The sequence below is a fragment of the Dendrobium catenatum genome, unplaced genomic scaffold (genome assembly GCF_001605985.2).
Source record: "Dendrobium catenatum unplaced genomic scaffold, ASM160598v2 fragScaff_scaffold_535, whole genome shotgun sequence".
NCBI classification, from domain to species: domain Eukaryota; kingdom Viridiplantae; phylum Streptophyta; class Magnoliopsida; order Asparagales; family Orchidaceae; genus Dendrobium; species Dendrobium catenatum.
In genome coordinates, this window is record NW_021318997.1 from 75,709 (window position 1) to 97,419 (window position 21,711).

General features: G+C 34.3%; 1 protein-coding gene across 1 annotated transcript; it reads left to right on the forward strand.

The window, feature by feature from the left end:
* Window positions 1–17,215: 17,215 nt before the first annotated feature.
* On the forward strand, window positions 17,216–21,384 carry LOC110093420 (chitinase 10). The gene is made up of 3 exons (XM_020818302.2): window positions 17,216–17,634; window positions 20,622–20,778; window positions 20,863–21,384. Exons 1-3 carry the CDS (start codon window positions 17,313–17,315, stop codon window positions 21,227–21,229), a joined length of 846 nt encoding a protein of 281 aa, XP_020673961.1. The 5' UTR covers window positions 17,216–17,312; the 3' UTR covers window positions 21,230–21,384.
* The last annotated feature ends 327 nt before the right edge of the window (window positions 21,385–21,711 follow it).

Sequence of the window (21,711 nt, forward strand, 5' to 3'; positions counted from 1 at the left end):
ATAATAGGTTGTTATGGATTATTCTAGATTCCTCCTTGATTAGGTTATTATGAATTCCACTAATTATTACCACTAACATTATTTAACCAACTAATGTTAGGCTAATTCCTCCAACCTTAGTTTTAAGTATTGGAATTAGGATTATCTTGTATTTTAGTTAAATTTACATGGTTAATCCATAAAGTGCTAGTATCATCAGTAGAATTCAAATTAGCCTTATCTAATTATATAGATGATCTTGATCCTGACTTAACTCAAATAGTATCAATTTCTTTGAAATAGTAGCCACTTGAGCAGTAAGAATTTATAAAGCATTTAAATCATAGAATTCAGCTACTCTCTTAGGACTCACCATTTTAGTAGGTCATTAAAAATTATTTGTATCCATTTTCTATATTAATTTATAAACTTCCTAAAATTGCTTGGACATCAAAGTTCCTCTAGTTAAAGAATCTATGATTGACCTATGAGACCCTACAAAATTACATATCTTTTCTAACAAGGCTCTTAATTATAGGTTTAAATCAAAGCATATGTATCCCTAGATCTCTATCGAGCTTGTAGGGGTATAAGAAATGTATTTAAATTTCATATAATTTTTTTATAGTCAAAGAACCTAAAATACTCAAATATACTATGCTTGGGCATGCCAATATTCTTAATTATTCCATGGATCAAGGTTATATATCACCCTAGATTACTACATATTATTGAATCTTGATTAGGTTGTTAAAACTAAGCTAATATCCTAAGGCTAACTAAGAGGAGGTGAATTGATAATTTTAAAAAATTACTTTTGGATTTAGTAAATTGAAAATATTTATAGATTCGTAGAAAGTTAATTGATAATATTTGAAAACAAAATTTTTAACCATAGAATAAAAATTTGTAGTACATAAAATGCGTATATTTAAATGACACAAAGATTTATATTGGTTTGATCAAATACAACCTACATCCACTCCGTGAAGACTCCCTCTTCAAGTATTGAACTATTACCAAAAGTATCTCTCATTTTTCCCCCACAACAAAGTGGAGAAGCCTTTACAAAACTCTCTTCCATCAATCCCCGGTGTGGTAGAGAACCATTGTCCTTTCACACTCTCCAAGTGTAGGTAGAGAACCATCATCCTTTCATATTCTCTAAGTGTCGGTAGAAAACAATCGGCTATTTACACAGTCCAAGTGTCAGTAGAGAACTTTCGTCTGTTCACACCTCTAGGTGTCAGCAGAGAATCATCGTCTGTTCACACCCTCTAAGTGTTGGCAGAGAATCGTCGTCTGTTCACACTCTCCAAGTATCGGTAGAGAATTGGATCTTCTTAAAAGATCTTCTCACGAGCAATCTAGAAAGACAAGAGGAAGAGTGAGAAACATAAATCACACATAGATCCTTATCTTTGAGTGACCTTATGAATTCTTCACACTCCACTAGCAATAAATCTCTCTCAAAAACTCTCTCACACTTTCTCTTTCAATTTCCCTTGAAAAATCATGAAGATAAGACTTTTTACGTCAGTTTTTAGTGGACCTTTTATACAAATGACACAAAAAACCGTCCAAAAAATTAAATTTTATAATTTTGAGCATACACGATCGTATAAGATGATCAAATTTCATACATACATATAGTTTAAATATTATTGCGTATGAACCTATTGTTAATCAATATGAAATCATTTCATAGCCAATCATCATCCGGTATGAACCAAGTTTATCCAGGATGAATAGTTAGAAAATTTTCAAAATTTGTCTCCCCCTGTGTATGTGTGTACAGTTACTCAATTACAATCACAATCTCTCAGACTCAATAAAATAAAAAATACAAACTTCATATACAATAAACTTTTAAACTGATCTGATCTGAAGTCTTCAACAATCCAAAGTATGATTTCTCTGAAACTTTAGTACACACAAACAACAAAGTAGTGCATCCAAAATATGTTAGGAGAAATAATAATTAAAATAATAATAATTGGAATCATAAAAAGCAAACATGTTCTAAGAATATCAACAATAAAGAACTAAGTTGAACTAATCTCAACACATATATGGTCATTATATGCATTAAATGAAAAATGAGATATATTAAAAATAGCAAAACTTTATTGAAGCCCAAGGGTCTATATTAGTACTATATACTTCTTACATCATCAAGCCAAAGTAAGAGAATTAGCTCGACATGAAAGTAATAATAAGTAAACTAATATTCATTTTATATATAGAAGAACAAAGTAAAAGAGAAGCAGTAAGAGGTTTATCACTAGGAAGGATCTAATGATCATCTCCACACTCCTTTCATAACTTACATAGTTTCATATAAAAACACTAAAATCTCTCCCAAAAAAAGTATCTTGAGCTTCCTTAACCTCCTTTAAACTTAAGTCTAAGATGGCACTAAGGACATACTCTAAAAAATTAAAAATAAAAAAAAATTCACTCAACTCTACTCTTCAAATAAAAGAACTAAAAGCTATTTATAATAAGTACAAGATTGGGCTTAACCACCACCATGCTAGGTTAGCACTGCATTGGTGAAAAATGAGCTTGGGCCTTGCCACTGTGATGTTGGCTCTACTACAGTGCTAAATGATCTAGCATGATTACTATATAAAATGGCACACATTTTCACTAAACTAGCATGGTACTTAATTGTGATAACTACTCCACCATGATGCTATAAAGAATTTTCATTGTGGTCCGTAAATTGAAATCTTGGTGCTACGACACTATGATTGATGGTGCTTCTACATAGATTTCCTAAGACACGCAATGTTGCGATGCCAAATTTTGGTGTAGCAGTACTATGATGCACAACAAAACTGGAATTTGTGATGCAACAAGGCTTAACAATAGAGAATTTCAGTGTTGAATTATTGAAATTGGTACATAGGCATTGATCAAGTTGGTGCTATAATGTTATAATTGATGGTTCCGTGACGCTGTCCAAGAATTATAATTTTTACTTTTTTCATGAATATTTTATTTAAAAATATAACTAGAAAATATATTTTTACAAAATTTAAATAAGTTAAATATTGCATAATTTACACTTATCAACAAGGCATCAATAATGGGAGTTGAAGCTTAAGAATTCCCTTTAACCATGAAAATCATGCTGGGAGTGGTTGAAAGCCAAACAAAGCCAACAAAGAGGACTAAAAAAATGTTAAATATTAATTATTTCAAATTAATTACATATTTTGTTACTATGTTATTTAAAATATCTGCTATAACCGCTATGCCTTTTTCTTACTTGTAATATCTTTTGTAAGGAAAAGTGGTCACAATAGAGAAAGCAAAGCTTAAGGAGTTTAGTCACCTCCATTTCTTCCAAATGAAAGTGTTACGATTGGATACCACTAGATTACTCTTATGTAGTGAGTATTTTTTTAACTTAGATAGCCCTACTTCCCTAAGTCTCCTTTTCTAAACATTTTACACTCTCCAAAACTTTAGGAACTTGTAGAAACCCTACTCTTTTATTTATGTCTCAAACCCTTCATTGAATGTTAGCATTTGCATAACTCTTAGGTTCATTAGACATGTTTATTTGGACCTTGTTTACCTTCCTGTATATTTTGTTGGACTTTAATCATTTAGGGTTAATTTACTTGAAAACTCAAAAATAATTCAAATAACTATAAAGACTATATAAATCAAACATCAACCCTTAAAATAAAAAAAATCTACTTATAAATCAATTACATTTAATTTAACCTGCTAATATAATAAAATGCATAAATATTAAGTAGAATCAAATAAATAATTAAAATAAATCAATTCTAACATAAAATTAAAATACAAGGACTAACAAAATTCAAATAATTAAAGTCTAGAAAAATCATTTGATGAAGTTATTTAAAATAAATAAGAGTGAACAAACATAAATAAAATAAACTTATAATTAATTCAATTAAATTAAAAATTAACTTCCTAATTAAATCATTAAAATGATCAAACATATTTAAATTATAAATCCAAAATAAAATCAGATAATAGAAGGAAGAGAAAGTAAAAGGAAAAAGAATAATCAAAGAATAATTAGTAATTTGAATGTTAAAAAATCCACAATAAATCCAAGAAAAATAAAAAATCTTAAATAAACTCCTACGAACTCTTCAGATAATAACAAAAATAAGACTATATGCAGTGAAAATAATTAAAAAAAATTCTCTCTTATAAACTCTTTATGGGCTTAAATAAAATGATCCAAAACATGTTAATTTATCTGTAAAATGTGTTGTTTTAGTTATATTTAAGTAGGGAAATACAAGAAAGAAGAAAATATTTAAAGTATGGTACAACACTGTGGTGTCGAATATAATAACATAGCGGTGCAATCATTGACACTGCCAAAGTGCCCAAATATGAACATAGTGGCACCTGAAAGTTCATTAGGGATGTTAGGCCCTTATGAACTGGCCCAAGACTAATTAAGAGAGAGGTGAATTGGTATTTTAAAAAAGTCTTTCTTAAATAATCAAAGCATAATACTTAAAACCAAAACAAAGATTTACCACAGAGAAAACACAATGCGAAAATAATAAAGAAAAGAACACTCCACAATGATACTGGTTCGGTCAAACCTTGACCTACGTCCACTTCTTAGAGGCACCCTCCAAGTATTGCACTAAACTAAATGTCTCCCCTTTAGCCCCCACAGCTAGGCGGAGAAGCTCTTACAAAATCACTTCCACCTTCCCCTGTGCGGTAGAGTCACCGGGTCCTTTGACACCAAAGAGATCTTATTTTTCTGTGAACTTCCCTCAAGATAAGCCTTGAATCCGACGATATTAAGGTGTAAGTTTGCTGGAGCAACCATTTGGAATTCCCCTCCATACTCCCTTGAGTCACCCCTCACAGGATCTTCTCCCTCTCTCAAATTTCACCCTTTTCTTACTCCCGTTCAAGCTCTCACTTCAAGTTCCCCCAAAAAATGAAGCTATAATGGCTGACAAAGACACTTACAAAAGTGTCTTGTCAAAAGCTTAAATAGAAGATCTCAAAACAAGCTCATTAATGCAACTTGCTGGCTTTATCGTCCAGGCCGATATGAATATCGTCCTGGCCGATCAGTTCAAAATAAGCTCAATCAGTTGAGATGATTTGGGATGATCAAAAAAAAAATTGTTATATCATCTAGGTCGATACAATATCATTTTGGCCGATTAGTTCAAATCTGAGTACAATCATCCTAAATATTGCCCGAAATAGAGACTGGCCAATGTTAATCATCCAGAACATCATCTTGGCCGATCTGGTGATCGGCCCGACTGATGTGATCATATCAATCAGCCTTAATTAATTTTCATAATTATCAGATTAATTTAGGCATAATTGTGCTGCATCATCCAGGCCGATGTATAGATCGTCCTAGCCGATGTCCTAGAATAAAGAATACCTAAATTGATCATGGGGCTAATTCTTTTTAATTTAAGTCTATCATTCTGGCCGATACAAGGATCATCAAGACTAATTGGCTTATTGACGGCTATCATAATGAGTATGATGCCCTAATTAAATTTTTTTATTTTTAAACCAATCGTCAAGGCCGATATAAATATCATCCCGGATAATGTTACTAAAAATAGTAAACTTTAGAGAATGGTCAGAAATGCTTCCAAGGTGTGTGTGTGTGTGCAGAGTTACATAGCATCAAGAGTCACACCAAATATAATAGACTCAAGAAAGGAAGAAGTGGTACAAACTGACTCAGACCTAGTCTACCCAATCTTGAGCTTATTCCAAATTACAGTCTGATCTTGTGAACCTGAAATGTCAGTAAAAAGGAAGTCATAGAGAAATAAGTGTGTTTGCTATCATCAAAATCAGAATCCATGAAAATAGATTCGCAACAATCTCTCCCTTTTTGATGATGGCAAACATTACAGGTTAAATTTGTAAAAGAAAACATTTTCTCCTAATCACTCACTTACTAAAATAAAACTTTAAAAAGTATAGGAAATTTAAATTTTTGAGTTTTTAATTTTTTTGAAAGGAAAAAAGATACAAACAAAATAGTACGTTCTCCCCCTTTGACATTATCAAAAAGAGGGGCACAAACAATCAGAACTATAAAAACCAAAACTATCCCTGATCTAGTGAACAAATCAAATATTCTTAAAATGAGAAAGTTACCCCTTGATTTTTTTCAAAAACTTAGTAAGAAATGGATTGACAATGCATAATCCAGAAAAGTTTAGAAATTCAAAAATTGTTAATTCAAGCTCAAGTTCTTTTAAAGGCTCAAAAAACTTTTTAATCCAATATCTAAATCAAGGAATAAATTAGAAGAAGAAATACTAATTTTTTAAAACACATTTTATAAAATATATCTAATAGAAGATTAATGCAAAAATTGGTTAATAGATAATCATGATTTTCAAGATCAAGTATCGAAAATATCAAGGATTTTCTTAAGCTTTGAGTAAAATAGAAAACTAAGCATACTCATTTTGGGCTCATTTTATGCCTCTTGTCAGTTTTTGGCACACTTTGCGCATCTTTTACTTTTTGATACACTTTGTGTATCTTTCTCAGTTTGGCGTCATTGTGCATCTTTTAATTTGCATCATTGGCCACTTTTTTTTTTGAATTGGCGTCATTGGCCATTTGTTTTTAAATATGCTACCTTTTTGAAATTTTGAAAATAAAAGTAAACCCATTCTATTGATAAAGAGAACTATTTGATTAAGAAAATTATGAGATAGATTCAACAACTTGTAAAGGAACTTTATGCAATAAAAAAAATGTAGGGAGATGAAAAAAATCAGTTTCAAAATCCAATTTATAATATGATGAAGATTTTGAATCAAAAGTTAAATAATATTTTTAAGAAAAGAGATAGAGAGAGAAAATCACGAGTTTCCTTCCTTTGACTGTTTTTAGAGAAGTCAACCACAACTTACATAAGAATTCAAGAAAAATAAGAGGAAAGGTTTTTCTTTTTACAAAAGTAAACGTGTGTGTTGATCAGAGAGAACTTCACAAAACTAAGTATAAAAGCTAATTTAAAATTTCAAAGCAATAACAAAAAAATGAACAAAAATGAAGGAAAATAAAAAAATATAGAAAATAACAAAAAAATAAAACACAACACAAACAAATTTAGACATTATCTTGCTTCTTGTCTGATGATTCAGAAGCTAGATCTGCACAGGAAATTTTTTGTTTTACATTACTTACCCCTTTTATAATTTGCTTAGCTTTAGCCTTTTCTCTTTCAGGATGAGTTCTCAAATTAGCACATTGATTTTTCATATGTCCAGGCTTCTTGCATCCAAAAAAAATAATGTCAAAAGTTATCCTACCATTCTTACCGTTTTTACCTTTATTCCACTTTTGTTGAGGCTTATGATTTGGTGAGCTTTTTAATTTGCTTGACAAGCTATCACATTCGTCACCAACTAAGCTACTTTGCTCCATGTCTTCAGCATTTAGTACTATCGTTTCACCTGCATCAAAAAGTCTTTGACCCAAACTTTGCTCATAGTCAATGAGTGAGCCAATCAAATTATCAATAGAATACTCATTCAAATTCTTTGATTCAAAAATAGCAACAACTTTAGCATCAAACTTTTCAAGTAGACAATGTAGAATTTTATTAACTTTTTCAAGGTTTGAAAATTCTTTACCTAAAGAAGCAATGATGTAATAATTTGAATAAATCTAGTATACATGTCTAAGATCGTCTCATAAGGTTTCATACAAAAATGTTCATAATCATACATTAAAAAATTCAACTTGGATTGCTTGATTTCACTAGTGCCTTCATATATGGTGTGTAATTTATCCTAAATTTTTTTACCAGTAGTGCACATGGAAACTAACATAATGTCTTCAGAATTTAAAGCACATAAAAAATAGTTTAAAAATTTTACATTCAATTGAGCATTGATTTATTCTTCCCCATTCCATTGATTAAAAGGAATCAACTTTAATTCCATCTATAACACGTGACGGTAAAAAATAACAAGTTAAAATTATATGCCACATATGAAAATCAATTGATTGCAAAAATGTAGACATGTGAATTTTTTAAAAATTAAATGTAATATTTTCAAACAAAGGTGGTCTGTTGATTGAATAACCTTCCGCAATATTACAATTACAAAAATTATCCATGGATCGAAAATTCAAAAGCTTTCAAAAACTTATTTTATGAATACCGCTCTGATACCACTTGAAAGTTCGTTAGGGATGTTAGACCCTTATGAACTGGCCCAAGGCTAATTAAGAGAGAGGTGAATTGGTATTTTAAAAAAAATCTTTCTTGCACAATCAAAGCATAAAATTTAAAACCAAAACCAAGATTCACCACAGAGAAAACATAATATGGAAATTAAATGCAAAAATAATAAAGGAAAGAACAAACCAGATTTATAGTGGTTCAATCAAACCTTGACCTACGTCCACTCCTTAGAGGCACCCTCCAAGTATTGCACTAAACTAAGTGTCTCTCCTTTAGCCCCCATAGCTAGGCATAGAAGCCCTTACAAAATCACTTCCACCTTCCCCGGTGCGGTGGAGTCACCGGGTCCTTTGACACCAAAGAGATCTTCTTCTTCTATAAACTTCCCTCAAGATAAGCCCTTAATCTGACGGTATTAAGGTGTAAGTTTGCCGGAGCAACCATGTGGAATCCCCCTCCACACTCCCTTGAGTCCCCCCTCACAGAATCTTCTCCCTCTTATAAACTTCACGCTTTCCTCACTCCCTTTCAAGCTCTCTCTTCAAGTTTCCCCCAAAAGAATGAAGCTACAATGGCTGTCAAATACACTTACAAAAGTATTTTTTCAAAAGCTTAAATAGAAGATCTCAAAATGTGCTCATTAATGCAACTAGTCAACTTTATCGTCCAGGCCGATATGAATATCGTCCTGGCCGATTAATTCAAAATAAGCTCAATCAGCCGGGATGATTTGGGCGATCAAAAGAAAATTTGTTACATCATCCAGGCCGATACAATATCGTCCTGGCCGATTAGTTCATCCTGAACATCGTCCGAAATAGAGTCTGGCTGATGTTAATCGTCTAAGACATCGTCTTGGCTGATCTGATGATTGGATCGGCCCTACTGATGTGATCATATCAATCAGCCTTAATTGCTTTTCATAATTACCAGATTAATTTAGGCATAATTATGCTACATCATCCAGGCTGATGTATAGATCATCCTTACCGATGTCCTGAAATAAAGAATACCTAAATTAATCTTGGGGCTGATTCTTTCTGATTTGAGTCTATCGTCTTGGTTGATAAAAGGATCGTCCAGGCCGATCGGCTTAATGACGGCTTCCTTAATGATGATGATGCCCTAATTAGGGTTTTTTATTTTTGAAATGATCGTCTAGGCCGATATAAATATCATCCCAGATGATGTTACCAAAAATAGTAAACTCTAGGGAACAGTCAGAAATTCTTCCAAGGTGTGTGTGTGCATAGTTATATACCATCAGGAGCCACACCAAATACAATAGACTCAAGAAAGGAAAAAAATGGTACAAACTAATTCAGACCTAGTCTACCCAATCTTGAGCTGGTTCTAAATTGCAGTCTGATCTTTTGGACCTAAAATTTTAGTAGAAAAGGCAATCGTAGAGAAATAAGAGTGTTTACTATCATTAAAATCATAATCCATGAAAATAGATCAGCAACAGCACCTAGTCTCTATTTGACAATGTTGCACCATTGGAGGAGTCATCGCTATAAAGCCCAATCTCTTTTTGCACATCTCTATTATACCAAATTTCAGTATCGCTAAGTCAAGGGAGTGTCACGTGGATGTTGCAGTTCTCAACCATGAGCAGTGCCACAGCACTACAACTATAATTGTTCAAGCCATGGTTTTCCAGTGAAGCATTGTATCAGTTCATTAAAAAGCGAGTCCATGTCAACAAGCGCCATAGCAAAGAAAACCCTTTAGCACTACAATATTAGATCATTTATGGGCTCTCAAGTGTCATGACATCGGAATCTATTTTTTATATTTTTTTTATAAATAGTCTATCTATAATGTTAGTAGAGGTGTTGAGTCTCTTATTGAACAATCTAGTGATATATTTTCTTTTGTACTTTCATTCTTTTGTATAATTAATAAAAATGAATATGCTTCACCTGTTCTTTATGTTTAGCTAAATTCTCTAGTTTTTTTATTGATGGTGTAAATAAAATATATAGTATTAATGAATTATCTTCATCAATAATTTCATGATATTTTCAATATATCGGGTCTTTACTTAATGCACATAGTGGTCATATATGTAGTTAATATGAAGTGTAATATGGAGCCTAGGATTAGGAAAGCAGTCACAACTATGTATGTTAGATTGATATGATGAAAGCAGAGGCATAATGCTTATCATGTATCAAATATATAAGGATTTTTTTTATCAATTATATAAGGATGAATTATCATGAGGGGATTTTAACAGTACAAGTTTTACTTACTCTAAGATTTTTATAGGGTGATAGACTATGGGAGTTTAGAGTGGTATAGAAGAGTTTAATTTATTCTTTCTCTCTTCACACTTGATTAAGCGGTCGGTGATGCACATGCTCTAAATAGTATTAATATAAAAAAGAATCATTAAGAAACATATTGTATTTACATTCCATCAATCCAAAATAATTTATCCTAGTAGTATTTCATTTAAATATTTTTTATTTTAATTTAAGTGATTGAATATCCATCAAAACTTATTATTTTTAAATAGGATAATTGTTGTAAATGAAGCAGACAGTACTAGTTTTTATAAGTAAATAGGAGAAAGATTTTTTCTTATGGAGAGATAATGGTGCTAAGCAGTTACGACAGGTTCGATCATCTTATTGTATTCCTTAGTGTTTATATGGTTGTTGGAGAGTTCTAGCAGCTCTATCAGCATTTTTGTTGGTATAGGCCTAGTGTAAATCGAAAGGGACTTTTGCTCAATCCTTGGGTTAAGGCTGCTTGAAGACAACTCGTTCAAGGTCTTTGACATTGAGCATTTCCTTTAGAATTGCAGCATAAAGATTTTTCACACCTCGTTTGGATCTTATCTCATCTTCAACAAGAATTATGAACTTTTTGAAGGTCTTTGGGCACTGACAAACTGTACAATAAATATTCACTTAAATTCAAATAAGAAGTGATCACCCTATCTAGCAGATAAGTGAACCACCATAGCACTAAATCCTTTAGAGTGATGTAAAATAAACAACACTAAAAGGCATCATCAATATTTAGGACGGGGGTCATGGTCTCAAACATTGCCACATGATCCTTAGGATCAGTTTTACCTTGGTAAGCATCAAGGTAAGGTCCTTAAGATCAGTTTTACCTTGGTAAGCATCAAGGTAAGGTACCTTGAACTTGAGATGTACCCTTACTTCGAATATTAGTATGGAGAAGGCATTATTCTACCTTGGTTTGATTTCTTTAGTCTATCTAGCTTTCGGACTTGAGTTGTCATCTCTCACTCATGGTTGACTGGAATTAGAAATTTGATTTCAAGCATAAGCTTTCACCATCATCTCTTAATGAGCAAAGGGATTAGATGGTCCACTAGGTGCGCTAATAATTCACGGTGGAGATTATGAATGATGAGATCATTTTGAATAAAATTTAATTGGCGCACCTCTATGTTTTTCAGTTCATGATGAGTAGTGCATTTAGGACTCACGGTATTCTCTAAAAATTCAAGTTGTCTGTTAAGTAACAAATTTCTTTCCTTCAACGTCAATCCACACTCATCACACTTGAAAGGATGTTGAATCATTTTTTTCAATGTTATATGATAGTGGCTATGCCTTTTAATAACTAGCTCCTTGACCTGTAAAGCATGAAAGTCTTAACTTTGGATTAGATGGATAAAGATTTGTCGAGACGAGAAATAAACTTCTCAGGCCGCCTTTCTCCGAGGGGTGACAACATCTTTGAGGATGTGACCGATCCCAATTAATCTACAGTTAATGTTAAGCTCTTTTAAACTTCTGGGCGAGTCCCTCGAACGAGCTATTTTGAGAGTGGAGTGAATTCTTTTATCGCTCAACCCGAACATAACATGCAAGATACTGACGAACGGGTACCTACACAGGTATTCAAGGGTATACAATCCCACAATTAAATGTTGAGAAAAAAGAGGAAGAGAAAGAAGCGAAAAGAAATATATATTTTTGAAATATTTATTTGATATATATTCAACACAAGCATTCATATCCAATCTCTTGAGCTTATCGATTGTAAAGTTAGATATAACTCATGAATAATTTTAAATCCAACATAAATAATTGAGGTTGCATAATTTTTAATTTTTTTATTTTTTGGTAACAATAGGACAAAAGGATGAACATTCATCCACGAACCGCTTGAAGAAAATTCAACATAGTAAGATGCTTTATTGTTTTATTTATTAGAAAGATAAATTAGAGTAATCGGGCAAATTTTTTAAAGAACCATTATTTAGAAAAGTATTAGCAAAAAGTTCTTAATAACAAAAAAATTTAAGAAGGATCATACTCGTTAACAATAATCGAGTTTTTGAAGAAATTGCGATTATTGTTTGCATTTTGAAGCAAAACGCGAACAGTGATAGCATTTTCCTTTAAAATACCAACGCATACTGCATTTTTAAAGAAATTATGTTTAACTAATTATTTGTGTCAATCTAAATGCCATGATTGCTTTGCTATTATTGGTAAAGAAAGTAACAATATAATTAAATATAAAAATTGAATAAATCCCTTATTTAGTTTGCATTTTTTTAAAATAATATAAATTTCTTTATTTAAATATTTTAAATCACTGTATTTTAATATTTTTAAACCTACTAAAATAAATTTCACAAGTACATATTATTGAATATATTAAATCTAATATTAAATTGAAGATTTATAAAATAAAGTATATTTAATTATCTGATATTAAATTTTATAAAAAAAACTTTTAAAATTAGCTTATTTTGTGTTGGATTTTTTTTGGGGGCAAATGTTATATTTTATGAATTTTCATTATTTTGATTAATTAATATACTTGTAAATCTTAAAACTATTCTTGATATGTCATCATAAAATTATCTTGATCGGGTACGAATCTCGGCGCAAAAATCAAGTTGGAAACTTCAAAAATTAAATCTGGGATCATCTAAACTCCGATTTCAGCAAACTTACAATCGAATTGATCGTCTCGGAAATAAAAACCCAACGAAATCAAATTTCACTCAATCTGAGCTCAAATGCGTCCAAATCAAGAACCCAAAGGGCTGTTAGAAAGTTCGTACCACAATTTGAGTTACCAAATAGTTTCTAAATTTGACAAGCTTATACTCGAATTGAGCGGCTCGACAAGACGAAACCATTGAGCCTAAGATCGCCAAATTTTAACAGCACTAAGGCCTTCAAATGCCTGATGAACGGTGCACAATCAAGGGATTCGATATCAGCCGTCCATTCGACCACTCCCTATCTGCCCCTGATCTCATGCCTATTTACAAGCTATGCCACTCCAAGAAATCTATAAATAGACCCCTCATTTCTCTTGTGAGGGAGGCCCAAGCAAGATAAGGAAGGAGAAGCAAGGAGGAAAAGACAAGAATAGGAGGGAAGAGACTCCTCCTCGACCACCGCTGGAGTTCCGCCCGAACTCCAAATGACACCAGAATTCTGCCTAACTTCAACGGGATACCAGAATTCTGCCCGACTTCCACGGGACGCCAGAATTATGCCCGACTTCCACGGGATGCTGAAATTCTTCCCAAGTAACATCAGAGTTCCCCCCTGACACCGAAACTCCGCTCAAGTGATGCTGGAGTTCTCCTCGGCCACTAACAGACGTCGGACTTATACCCGACATTAGACTTTCACTGATCGCCAAGTTTCTACCTAATGCTGGGCTTCTATCGATTATCTGACTTTCGCTGGACATCTATCCGAAGATGAATTTCTTTCCATTATTGGACTTCTACCTGACGCCATCCTTCTGATCTCCGTCATCAGGCAATAGACTTTACGACCTCTATCTCCAACCAACTACGATCCTCCAGACTTACGTCGCCCACCGACTACAGTCCTTCCGACCTTCGTTGCTCGTCAATTACAGTCATCCAGACTTACGTTGCCCACAGACTACAGTCCTTCCGAACTCCGTCATCTGTCGACAATAATCCTCCAGACTTACGTCGCCCATCGACTACAATCCTTTCGACCTCCGTCGCCCGCCGACTACGGTCCACCAGACTTACGTCGCCCACCGATTACAGTCCTTCCGACCTCTATCGCCAGCCGACTGTGGTTCTCTAGACTTATGTCGCCTACCAGCTACAATCCTTAAAACCAAACAAACACGTCTATGTTGATTATTGTAACTCCCACCATATAATGTGCTCTGTATGACATACATTTGTAACATAGAGCCAAGGCCTTCTCCCTAAGAAGGGCCTCATTTGCAATCGACTACAAATACTAGTGGATTCATTTAAACTGGGACAGGTCTTGTGGTTTTTTTCCGGTTTTTAGAGGTTTCCACATAAAAACTATGGCGTCTCTTTTTAATGCTACACCCTCTCACTTATCTGATTGTGTGTTAGATCTTCGTACAATGCTAAGATGTTAATCTATATATTTCTCTAACACCGCGAATACTTCTGGACCCAACAGTTTGGCACCGTCTGCGGGAAAGTGATTCCCGACTGGGGGGCAATTAGTGCTCTAATCTCAAAAGATTACTCACAACATCAATATCATAAGAATCAGATGCGAACTGGGTGGAAACTTTGACTCGAACCATGGTCAAATAGATCCTCCAATACTTTTAACATCATGATGATATTTCAAAAAAATTCAAGCAAAAGCAAGGATACTTCCAATCAATTGCAAGCTTTATAAAGTCCCTTATTGGACTTCTACTCCTTGAGCAAGGTCTTAAGCACGATCTTAAATTTTTTAGATATTTAGGATTTTTTTTGGGATTTTTTACCATTTAAAAAATGCTTAAAAATAATCAAAATTCAAACAGCCGGCCCCTTAACCGCGCGGCTAACTGCGCAGGACCGTACAAGTCGCGCTATTTCGCTCGCGGCGCGCGTGCCGCCGCCACCTGCTGGTGGCGGGCAGCGGCCGTCCGGTTTGGCCGCCAACACTTGTCCAGGCTTGATTTTCGTCCCGGACGGTCCAAATCTGATGTTTTTGGGGTCCCTGAACACGTTTTTCGATGTTCCGAACATAATTTTAACACTTTCATAGCTCAACGGTGCCTCTATGATCAGATTTGACTAAGCATTTAATTTTTGGATTGCAATTTTTTATGATTCGGCCAATACAAAATGTCAACATATATATTTTTGGACTTCTGGAGCTTCGACGCCCAAAATAGGGGGGCAACTGATACGTAATCATAAAATTATCATGATCGGGCACGAATCTCGGTGCAAAAATCAAGTTGGAAACTTCAAAAATTAAATCTAGGATTATCTGAACTCTGATATCAGCAAACTTACAATCGAGTTGATCGTCTCAAAAATACGAACCCAACGATACCAAATTCAACTCAATCCGAGCTCAAATGAGTCCAAATCAAGGACCCGAAACACTGTTAGAAAGTTCGAACCATAATTTAAGTTACCAAACAGTTTCAAAATTTGAAGAGCTTATACTCGAATCAAGCGGATCGACGAGACGAATCCAACGGGCCAAAGATCACCAAATTCTGACATCATTAAGGCCTTCAAATGCCTGATAAATGGTGCATAATCAAGGGATTCGATATCAGCCATCCATTCGACCACTCCCTATTTGCCCCTGATCTCACACCTATTTACAAGATATGCCACTCTAGGAAATCTATAAATAGACCCCGTATTTCTCTTGTGAGGGAGGCCCAAGCAAGAGAAGGAAGGAGAAGCAAGATGGAGGAGAAGAGAAGAATATGAGGGAAGAGACTTCTCCTCGACCACCGCCGGAGTTCTGCCCGGACTCCAAATGCGTCGGAATTCCACCGTACTTTTACGGGACACTAGAATTTTGCCCGACTACCACGGGACACCGGAATTTTGTCCTACTTCCACGGGATGCTGAAATTCTGCCCAAGTAACAACAGAGTTCCCCCGTGACGCCGAAACTCCACCCAAGTGATGTCGGAGTTCTCCTCGGCCACCAACAGACGTCAGACTTCTACCCGACGCCGGACCTTCACTCATCGCCAAGTTTCTACCCGACGCTTGACTTCTACCGGTTATTTGACTTTCGTTGGACATCTATCCGAAGATGAATTTCTTTCCATTATTGGACTTCTACCTAACGTCGTCCTTTTGATCTCTGTCGTTAGACAACGAACCTTACGACCTCTATCGCCAACCGACTATGATCCTCCTGACTTACGTCGCCCACCGACTACAGTCCTTCCGACCTCTGTCGCTCTTCGATTACAGTCATCCAGACTTACGTTGCCCACCGACTACAGTCCTTCCGAACTCCATCGCCCGCCGACTACAGTCCTCCAGACTAACGACGCCCATCGACTACAATCCTTCCGACCTCCGTTGCCAGCCGACTACGGTCCTCCAGACTTACGTCGCCCACCGACTACAGTCCTTCCGATCTCCGTCGTCTGCCGACTGCAGTTCTCTAGACTTACGTCGCCCACCGACTACAATCCTTCAGACCAAACAAACGCATATATGTTGACTTTTGTAACTCCCACCATATAATGTGCTCTGTATGACATACATTTGTAACATCAAGCCAAGGCCTTCTCCCTAAGAAGGGCCTCATTTGTAATCAACTGCAAATACTAATGTATTCATTTAAACTAGGCCAGGCCACGTGGTTTTTTCCTATTTTTAGGGGTTTCCATGTAAAAACTATGGCGTCTCTTATGAATGCTACACCCTCTCACTTATCTTATTGTGTGTTGGATCTTCGTACAATGCTAAGATGTTAATCTATATATTTCTCTGCCACTGTGAATACCCCCGGACATTTAAATATTATTCACTTTTTTAAATATATATATATATATATTATAATTATCTATTTATAAAACTTTGCCTTTATAATTTATCTCTAATTTTTAGTAATTGGCTATAAGTTGTTGTCGATAATCAACATTATGCCAACGCATCAACACCTTTTCCATGTGTTCAAATTCTCAGCATCAAACTTAGTGCAGGTCAAATTAAAAAGTGTAAGACCAAAAAGTTGACTTGGTCGTTCCTTCTCTGAATTGGTCTACAATAGACGGAAATAAAAAGAAAGAAAGCAAATAACCTACCTTTCTCTGAAATCTATAAGAACGCTGAACAGAAGGGAAGGAAGCTAACATTTTTGTTAATAATATGACAGCCATGGCTGTCAGTTCTTATTCCCTTCCTTTCTTTTTTTTACTCTCCATCTTCTGCCTTGTGTGTTGCTTTCGCAGTACAGATGCTCGATATAAAGCCTATGTTAACCCGATCTCCATGCTCATCTCAGAGGATCTATACAAAAGCATCTTCTTACATAAGGATGATAACGCCTGTCCTGCGAAGGGCTTTTACCCATATGATGCATTCATCACGGCAACAGAATGTTTCCCCAAATTCGCCAGTACAGGATGCTTAGACACTCGTAAGCGTGAGCTCGCAGCTTTCCTTGCTCAGATATCTCATGAGACTACAGGTCTGTACTGCTTTTAATCTCATCATTATGTATTAGGCTTCGTTTGGGACGGCTTTTTTATTGCTTTTTAAAACGGAGTTTTAGTACAAAATAAAAAAATTTGTACTAAAACTCCATTTTAGAAATCAATAAAAAAGCCGTCCCAAACAAAACTTTAATCTTATTTTAATTTTTATATGTCTAGTTGCTATTATCTCAGATCATTCACATAATGTACAGGCCTTGTATAGTTAGATGCATGTTCTGATTTCTATGTAACTTAATTACTTCGATTTATTCAGTCTAATTATGTGAATTTCACAGCCATGATTGAAGTTTATGCTTACTTCAAGTGAATAAATTTAGTTCATTTGTCATGTGCTATCACAACTTGCCAGTCTTTGACTAAACCGTGTGGACCAAGTAAAAGTTCTATTAGCTGGCTGCAGCTGGTCCGAGATCGATGGATTAGTTAGTACAACTTATAAGGATTGTTTATTGTTTTATTTTTTCATTTTTAATTTTAAAAATTAGTTTAAAAAATAGTAAATTATTTTAGACTGTTTATTTTTAAAAACAAATTAGTTGGTTTGCAAAGCAATAAAAACAAATTTGATAGTTTATAGAATATTAAAAACGGTTTATTTATCTATTTATTCAAACTCCCATACCTTTTCCAACGAGCTTTCCTATCATCCCTATGCAATCATCCACCACGATCATTGCCTTAAGCAATAAAGCCGTATTAGACATTAATGGAATCGGTAGTTGTAATATTTTGTGGAAAGGATTAGGATAATGACAAATGAATAAAATTAATTCTGGTGGCTGCTCTCTCTATCCCTCCATCATCTAAAGTTGTAGGCATTGGTCCTCAATTTTTAGAAATATTTCACCCTTAAATACATGCCATTACTCCAATTGGAACCAAATTTAACTTCATCATGCCACTCCGCCATCAAATGATGGTGATGTCACTAGATGGTGGAGCATAAGCAAATAAAGGATTAAGAAGTTACAAGCAAGTTGTCAATTTGTTTTGGGAATGTGACATATATAATTGACATTAGCACATTCCATCTTTAAGAAACGCAGGCTTATAGGAAATTAGCCTCAAAGCCAACAAAGAAGTGATGATAACTATAAGGATGTCTTCAAAAGGAACAATTATTAGGTCCGGACATCGGACGTAGCTCTACATCCGGAGGCCAATAACATATTGTCACGTGCTCTTATTCTTTACCGCGCAGCCCGACGACCCGACCTGGACCGGAACCCGGTATTGCTATGTTCGGGTATTGCTAGGTATTGCTTGATATTTTTCGGTATTGATAGGTATTGCTTGACAATAACGAGAAATACCGCTCTGTCAAGATCAATACCTAGCAATACCTAGCAAAACCGGGGGTATTGCTCGGTATTGCTAGGTATTGGTCTTGACAAAATGATATTTCTCATTATTGCCGAGCAATATCGGCAATACCTAGCAATACACCGGTCTGCACAAATTAGCCAATACATAGCAATCACGGGTCCGGTCCGGGTCGGGGTCGTTCGGTTAAAGAGTAAGAGCACGTGACACCATTTTAATGGCGTCCGAACGTAGAGTTACGTCAGGACACCCGACCTAATAAAAATTCCTTCAAAAGAGATGATAGTGTCTACAAATAGGTACATGCCCTCGGTAATAATATAATGGTTGATGAGGTTTGTCTGGATGCCAAGATATATTTTTAATTTTAATGTAAAAAAAAAGAACTAGTTATCAAGCATATTTTTATTTTTATTATAATGTAAAGAAAAAAACTAAAAGAAATTAATTTAAAAATTAAAAAATATTATCTCAAAGAGCCCCTAAGTATTTCTTATGAATTTCACATTCAATCCATCAGTTTGTTTACTTTAATTTCATATAGAAATAGACGTATAGCAAGTTAAAAGAAGTTTCCTCATTTATTTTAATATAATTTTAACGTCTATTATTAATAGAAAACTAGCAGAGCAAGTTAGGCGAAGGTCACTCGTTTATTTTAATATGATTTAACTGTTTTTAAAGGAGACGAAGATTAAAGATAAAGAATTTCAGTTAAAATAATTTAAATAATTCTAGAAAATGATAACAAGTTAAGATAAGGTCTCATATTTATTTTATATTGTTTAAAATTTCTTTTTAGGAAGAGACGAGCAAAGACAAAGCTAAAACATCAGAGAGGGTAGAACACGTTCGGAGATCTAAAAGCCTGTGTCCCCCACTCCCCCTCAGTTCAATGAGAGAGATTATTGAGTTGGAGAAAGAGGAAAAAAGATTCTGATTTTTAATTTGTTCTTCTCTTCCTTCAACCCTATGAACTTATTTCTATGACAAATTTGATTACAAGCTGCTAATCCCTGTAATGAGTTTTACAGATGATTTATATACTCATCAAATTAAGAAAAGTATATACAAATATACACATTAAAACATACCTGAACGATTGGATTTCTATAAATGGGACCTATGTTTATTTTAATAATTCATTCTGAATTTAACTTTTTTTTCATACATACAAATAATGAACATCGATAGATTAGTTAGAACTAGCAATTCTTATGAAATTTACGATCCATGTAATTGGTAATTTATATATTTTTTTATTGTTTTGAAAGAGACGAAGAGCAAGCTAGAAGAAAGGCTCATATTCATTTATTTACAATATTTTTATAAAGAGACCAAGAGTAAGTTAGGAGAATGTATCATATGTGCTTTATAATAATATTTAAATGTTTATTTTACAAAGATAAAGAGAACATAAAAATATTTGTTTGAAAAGAGCAGAATAAAGAGAAGGTTGAATCATTAATGATAGCTACATAAACCTAGCTTCATCAAGCAAGTTCCATTAATTTTCACAATTATTGTTAGATATCTTTTAACATTTTTGAAAATTTGAAATAGACGTTTCAAAAAATTATTATTGGCTGAGGTGTAATTAACATTACATAATCTAATAGTTGATGAATTTTGTCAGGAGGATGGGCAACGGCTCCTGACGGACCATATGCATGGGGCCTATGTTTCAAGGAGGAAGTGAACCCCTCATCGAACTATTGTGATTCAACCAACATAGAATGGCCTTGCTATCCGAACAAAACATACAAAGGAAGGGGTCCTATCCAACTCTCGTGGTAAACACTTGTTAACTCTTATATAAGTAATTGGTTCTTTCATCTTAGAGATGATTAATTACTCAATTAACTCATGAATGATAGGAACTACAACTATGGACCAGCCGGGGTGGCCCTTGGATTCGATGGGTTGAGAGAGCCCGAGTTGGTGGCAAACCGATCAGACCTAGCATTCAAGACGGCCTTGTGGTTCTGGATGACACCAAGGGGTGATAAACCATCATGCCATGATGTGATGGTGGGACGGTTCAAGCCAAGCAAGGCTGACTTGGCTGCAAATCGGACGGCAGGATTTGGTCTTGTGACAAACATTATTAACGGTGGGCTTGAGTGCGGGATCCCTAACGACCCAAGGGTTAATGATCGTATTGGTTATTATAAGAGATATGCTCAGTTATTTAATGTTGATGTGGGGCCAAATTTGGATTGTTCAAATCAAAAGCATTATTGATTCGCCTAACCTTGTTCTTTTTTTCCCCCTTAACATGTTATTTTTTTTCTCTTTTATAGCTGTTTTTATTATCCGTTTGTTTAAACAAAGTGAAAATTATCTCTTAATGTCTGAAATATAATAAGGACGTTTCCATGAAATGTACAAAATTGGATTTTACTCCGTGGCATTATGTTCGAGAAATCAGGATATTTATGATGATTTTCTTACAATTATTTTAAACATGGATAGTTATCATACAATTTATATAAAATAATTACATTGTATAAAATAATGCATAACATTAATTATAAATGTGCTGAATCAAATATTAGGGGGGATCTACCCGACTATTATTTTTAAAGTATTGTATTTTTAAGGTGTGATTGTAAAATTCAATTTTTTTTATGGGCAATACTCGGTACTTGCATATAAGATTTGCTTAGAGAGAGAAAGAGAGAGAGGGAGAGAGAGGAAGAAGCTCTTCGTTATTTTATTACCAT

What these genes read in the sequence shown, in the direction of transcription:
- LOC110093420 (XM_020818302.2), top strand. Translation starts at nt 17,313, where the DNA reads ATGACAGCCATGGCTGTCAGTTCTTATTCCCTTCCTTTCTTTTTTTTA. An exon ending in GATATCTCATGAGACTACAG is followed by an intron (nt 17,635 to 20,621) that starts GTCTGTACTGCT and finishes GAATTTTGTCAG; the next exon opens with GAGGATGGGCAACGGCTCCT. An exon ending in GGTCCTATCCAACTCTCGTG is followed by an intron (nt 20,779 to 20,862) that starts GTAAACACTTGT and finishes CATGAATGATAG; the next exon opens with GAACTACAACTATGGACCAG.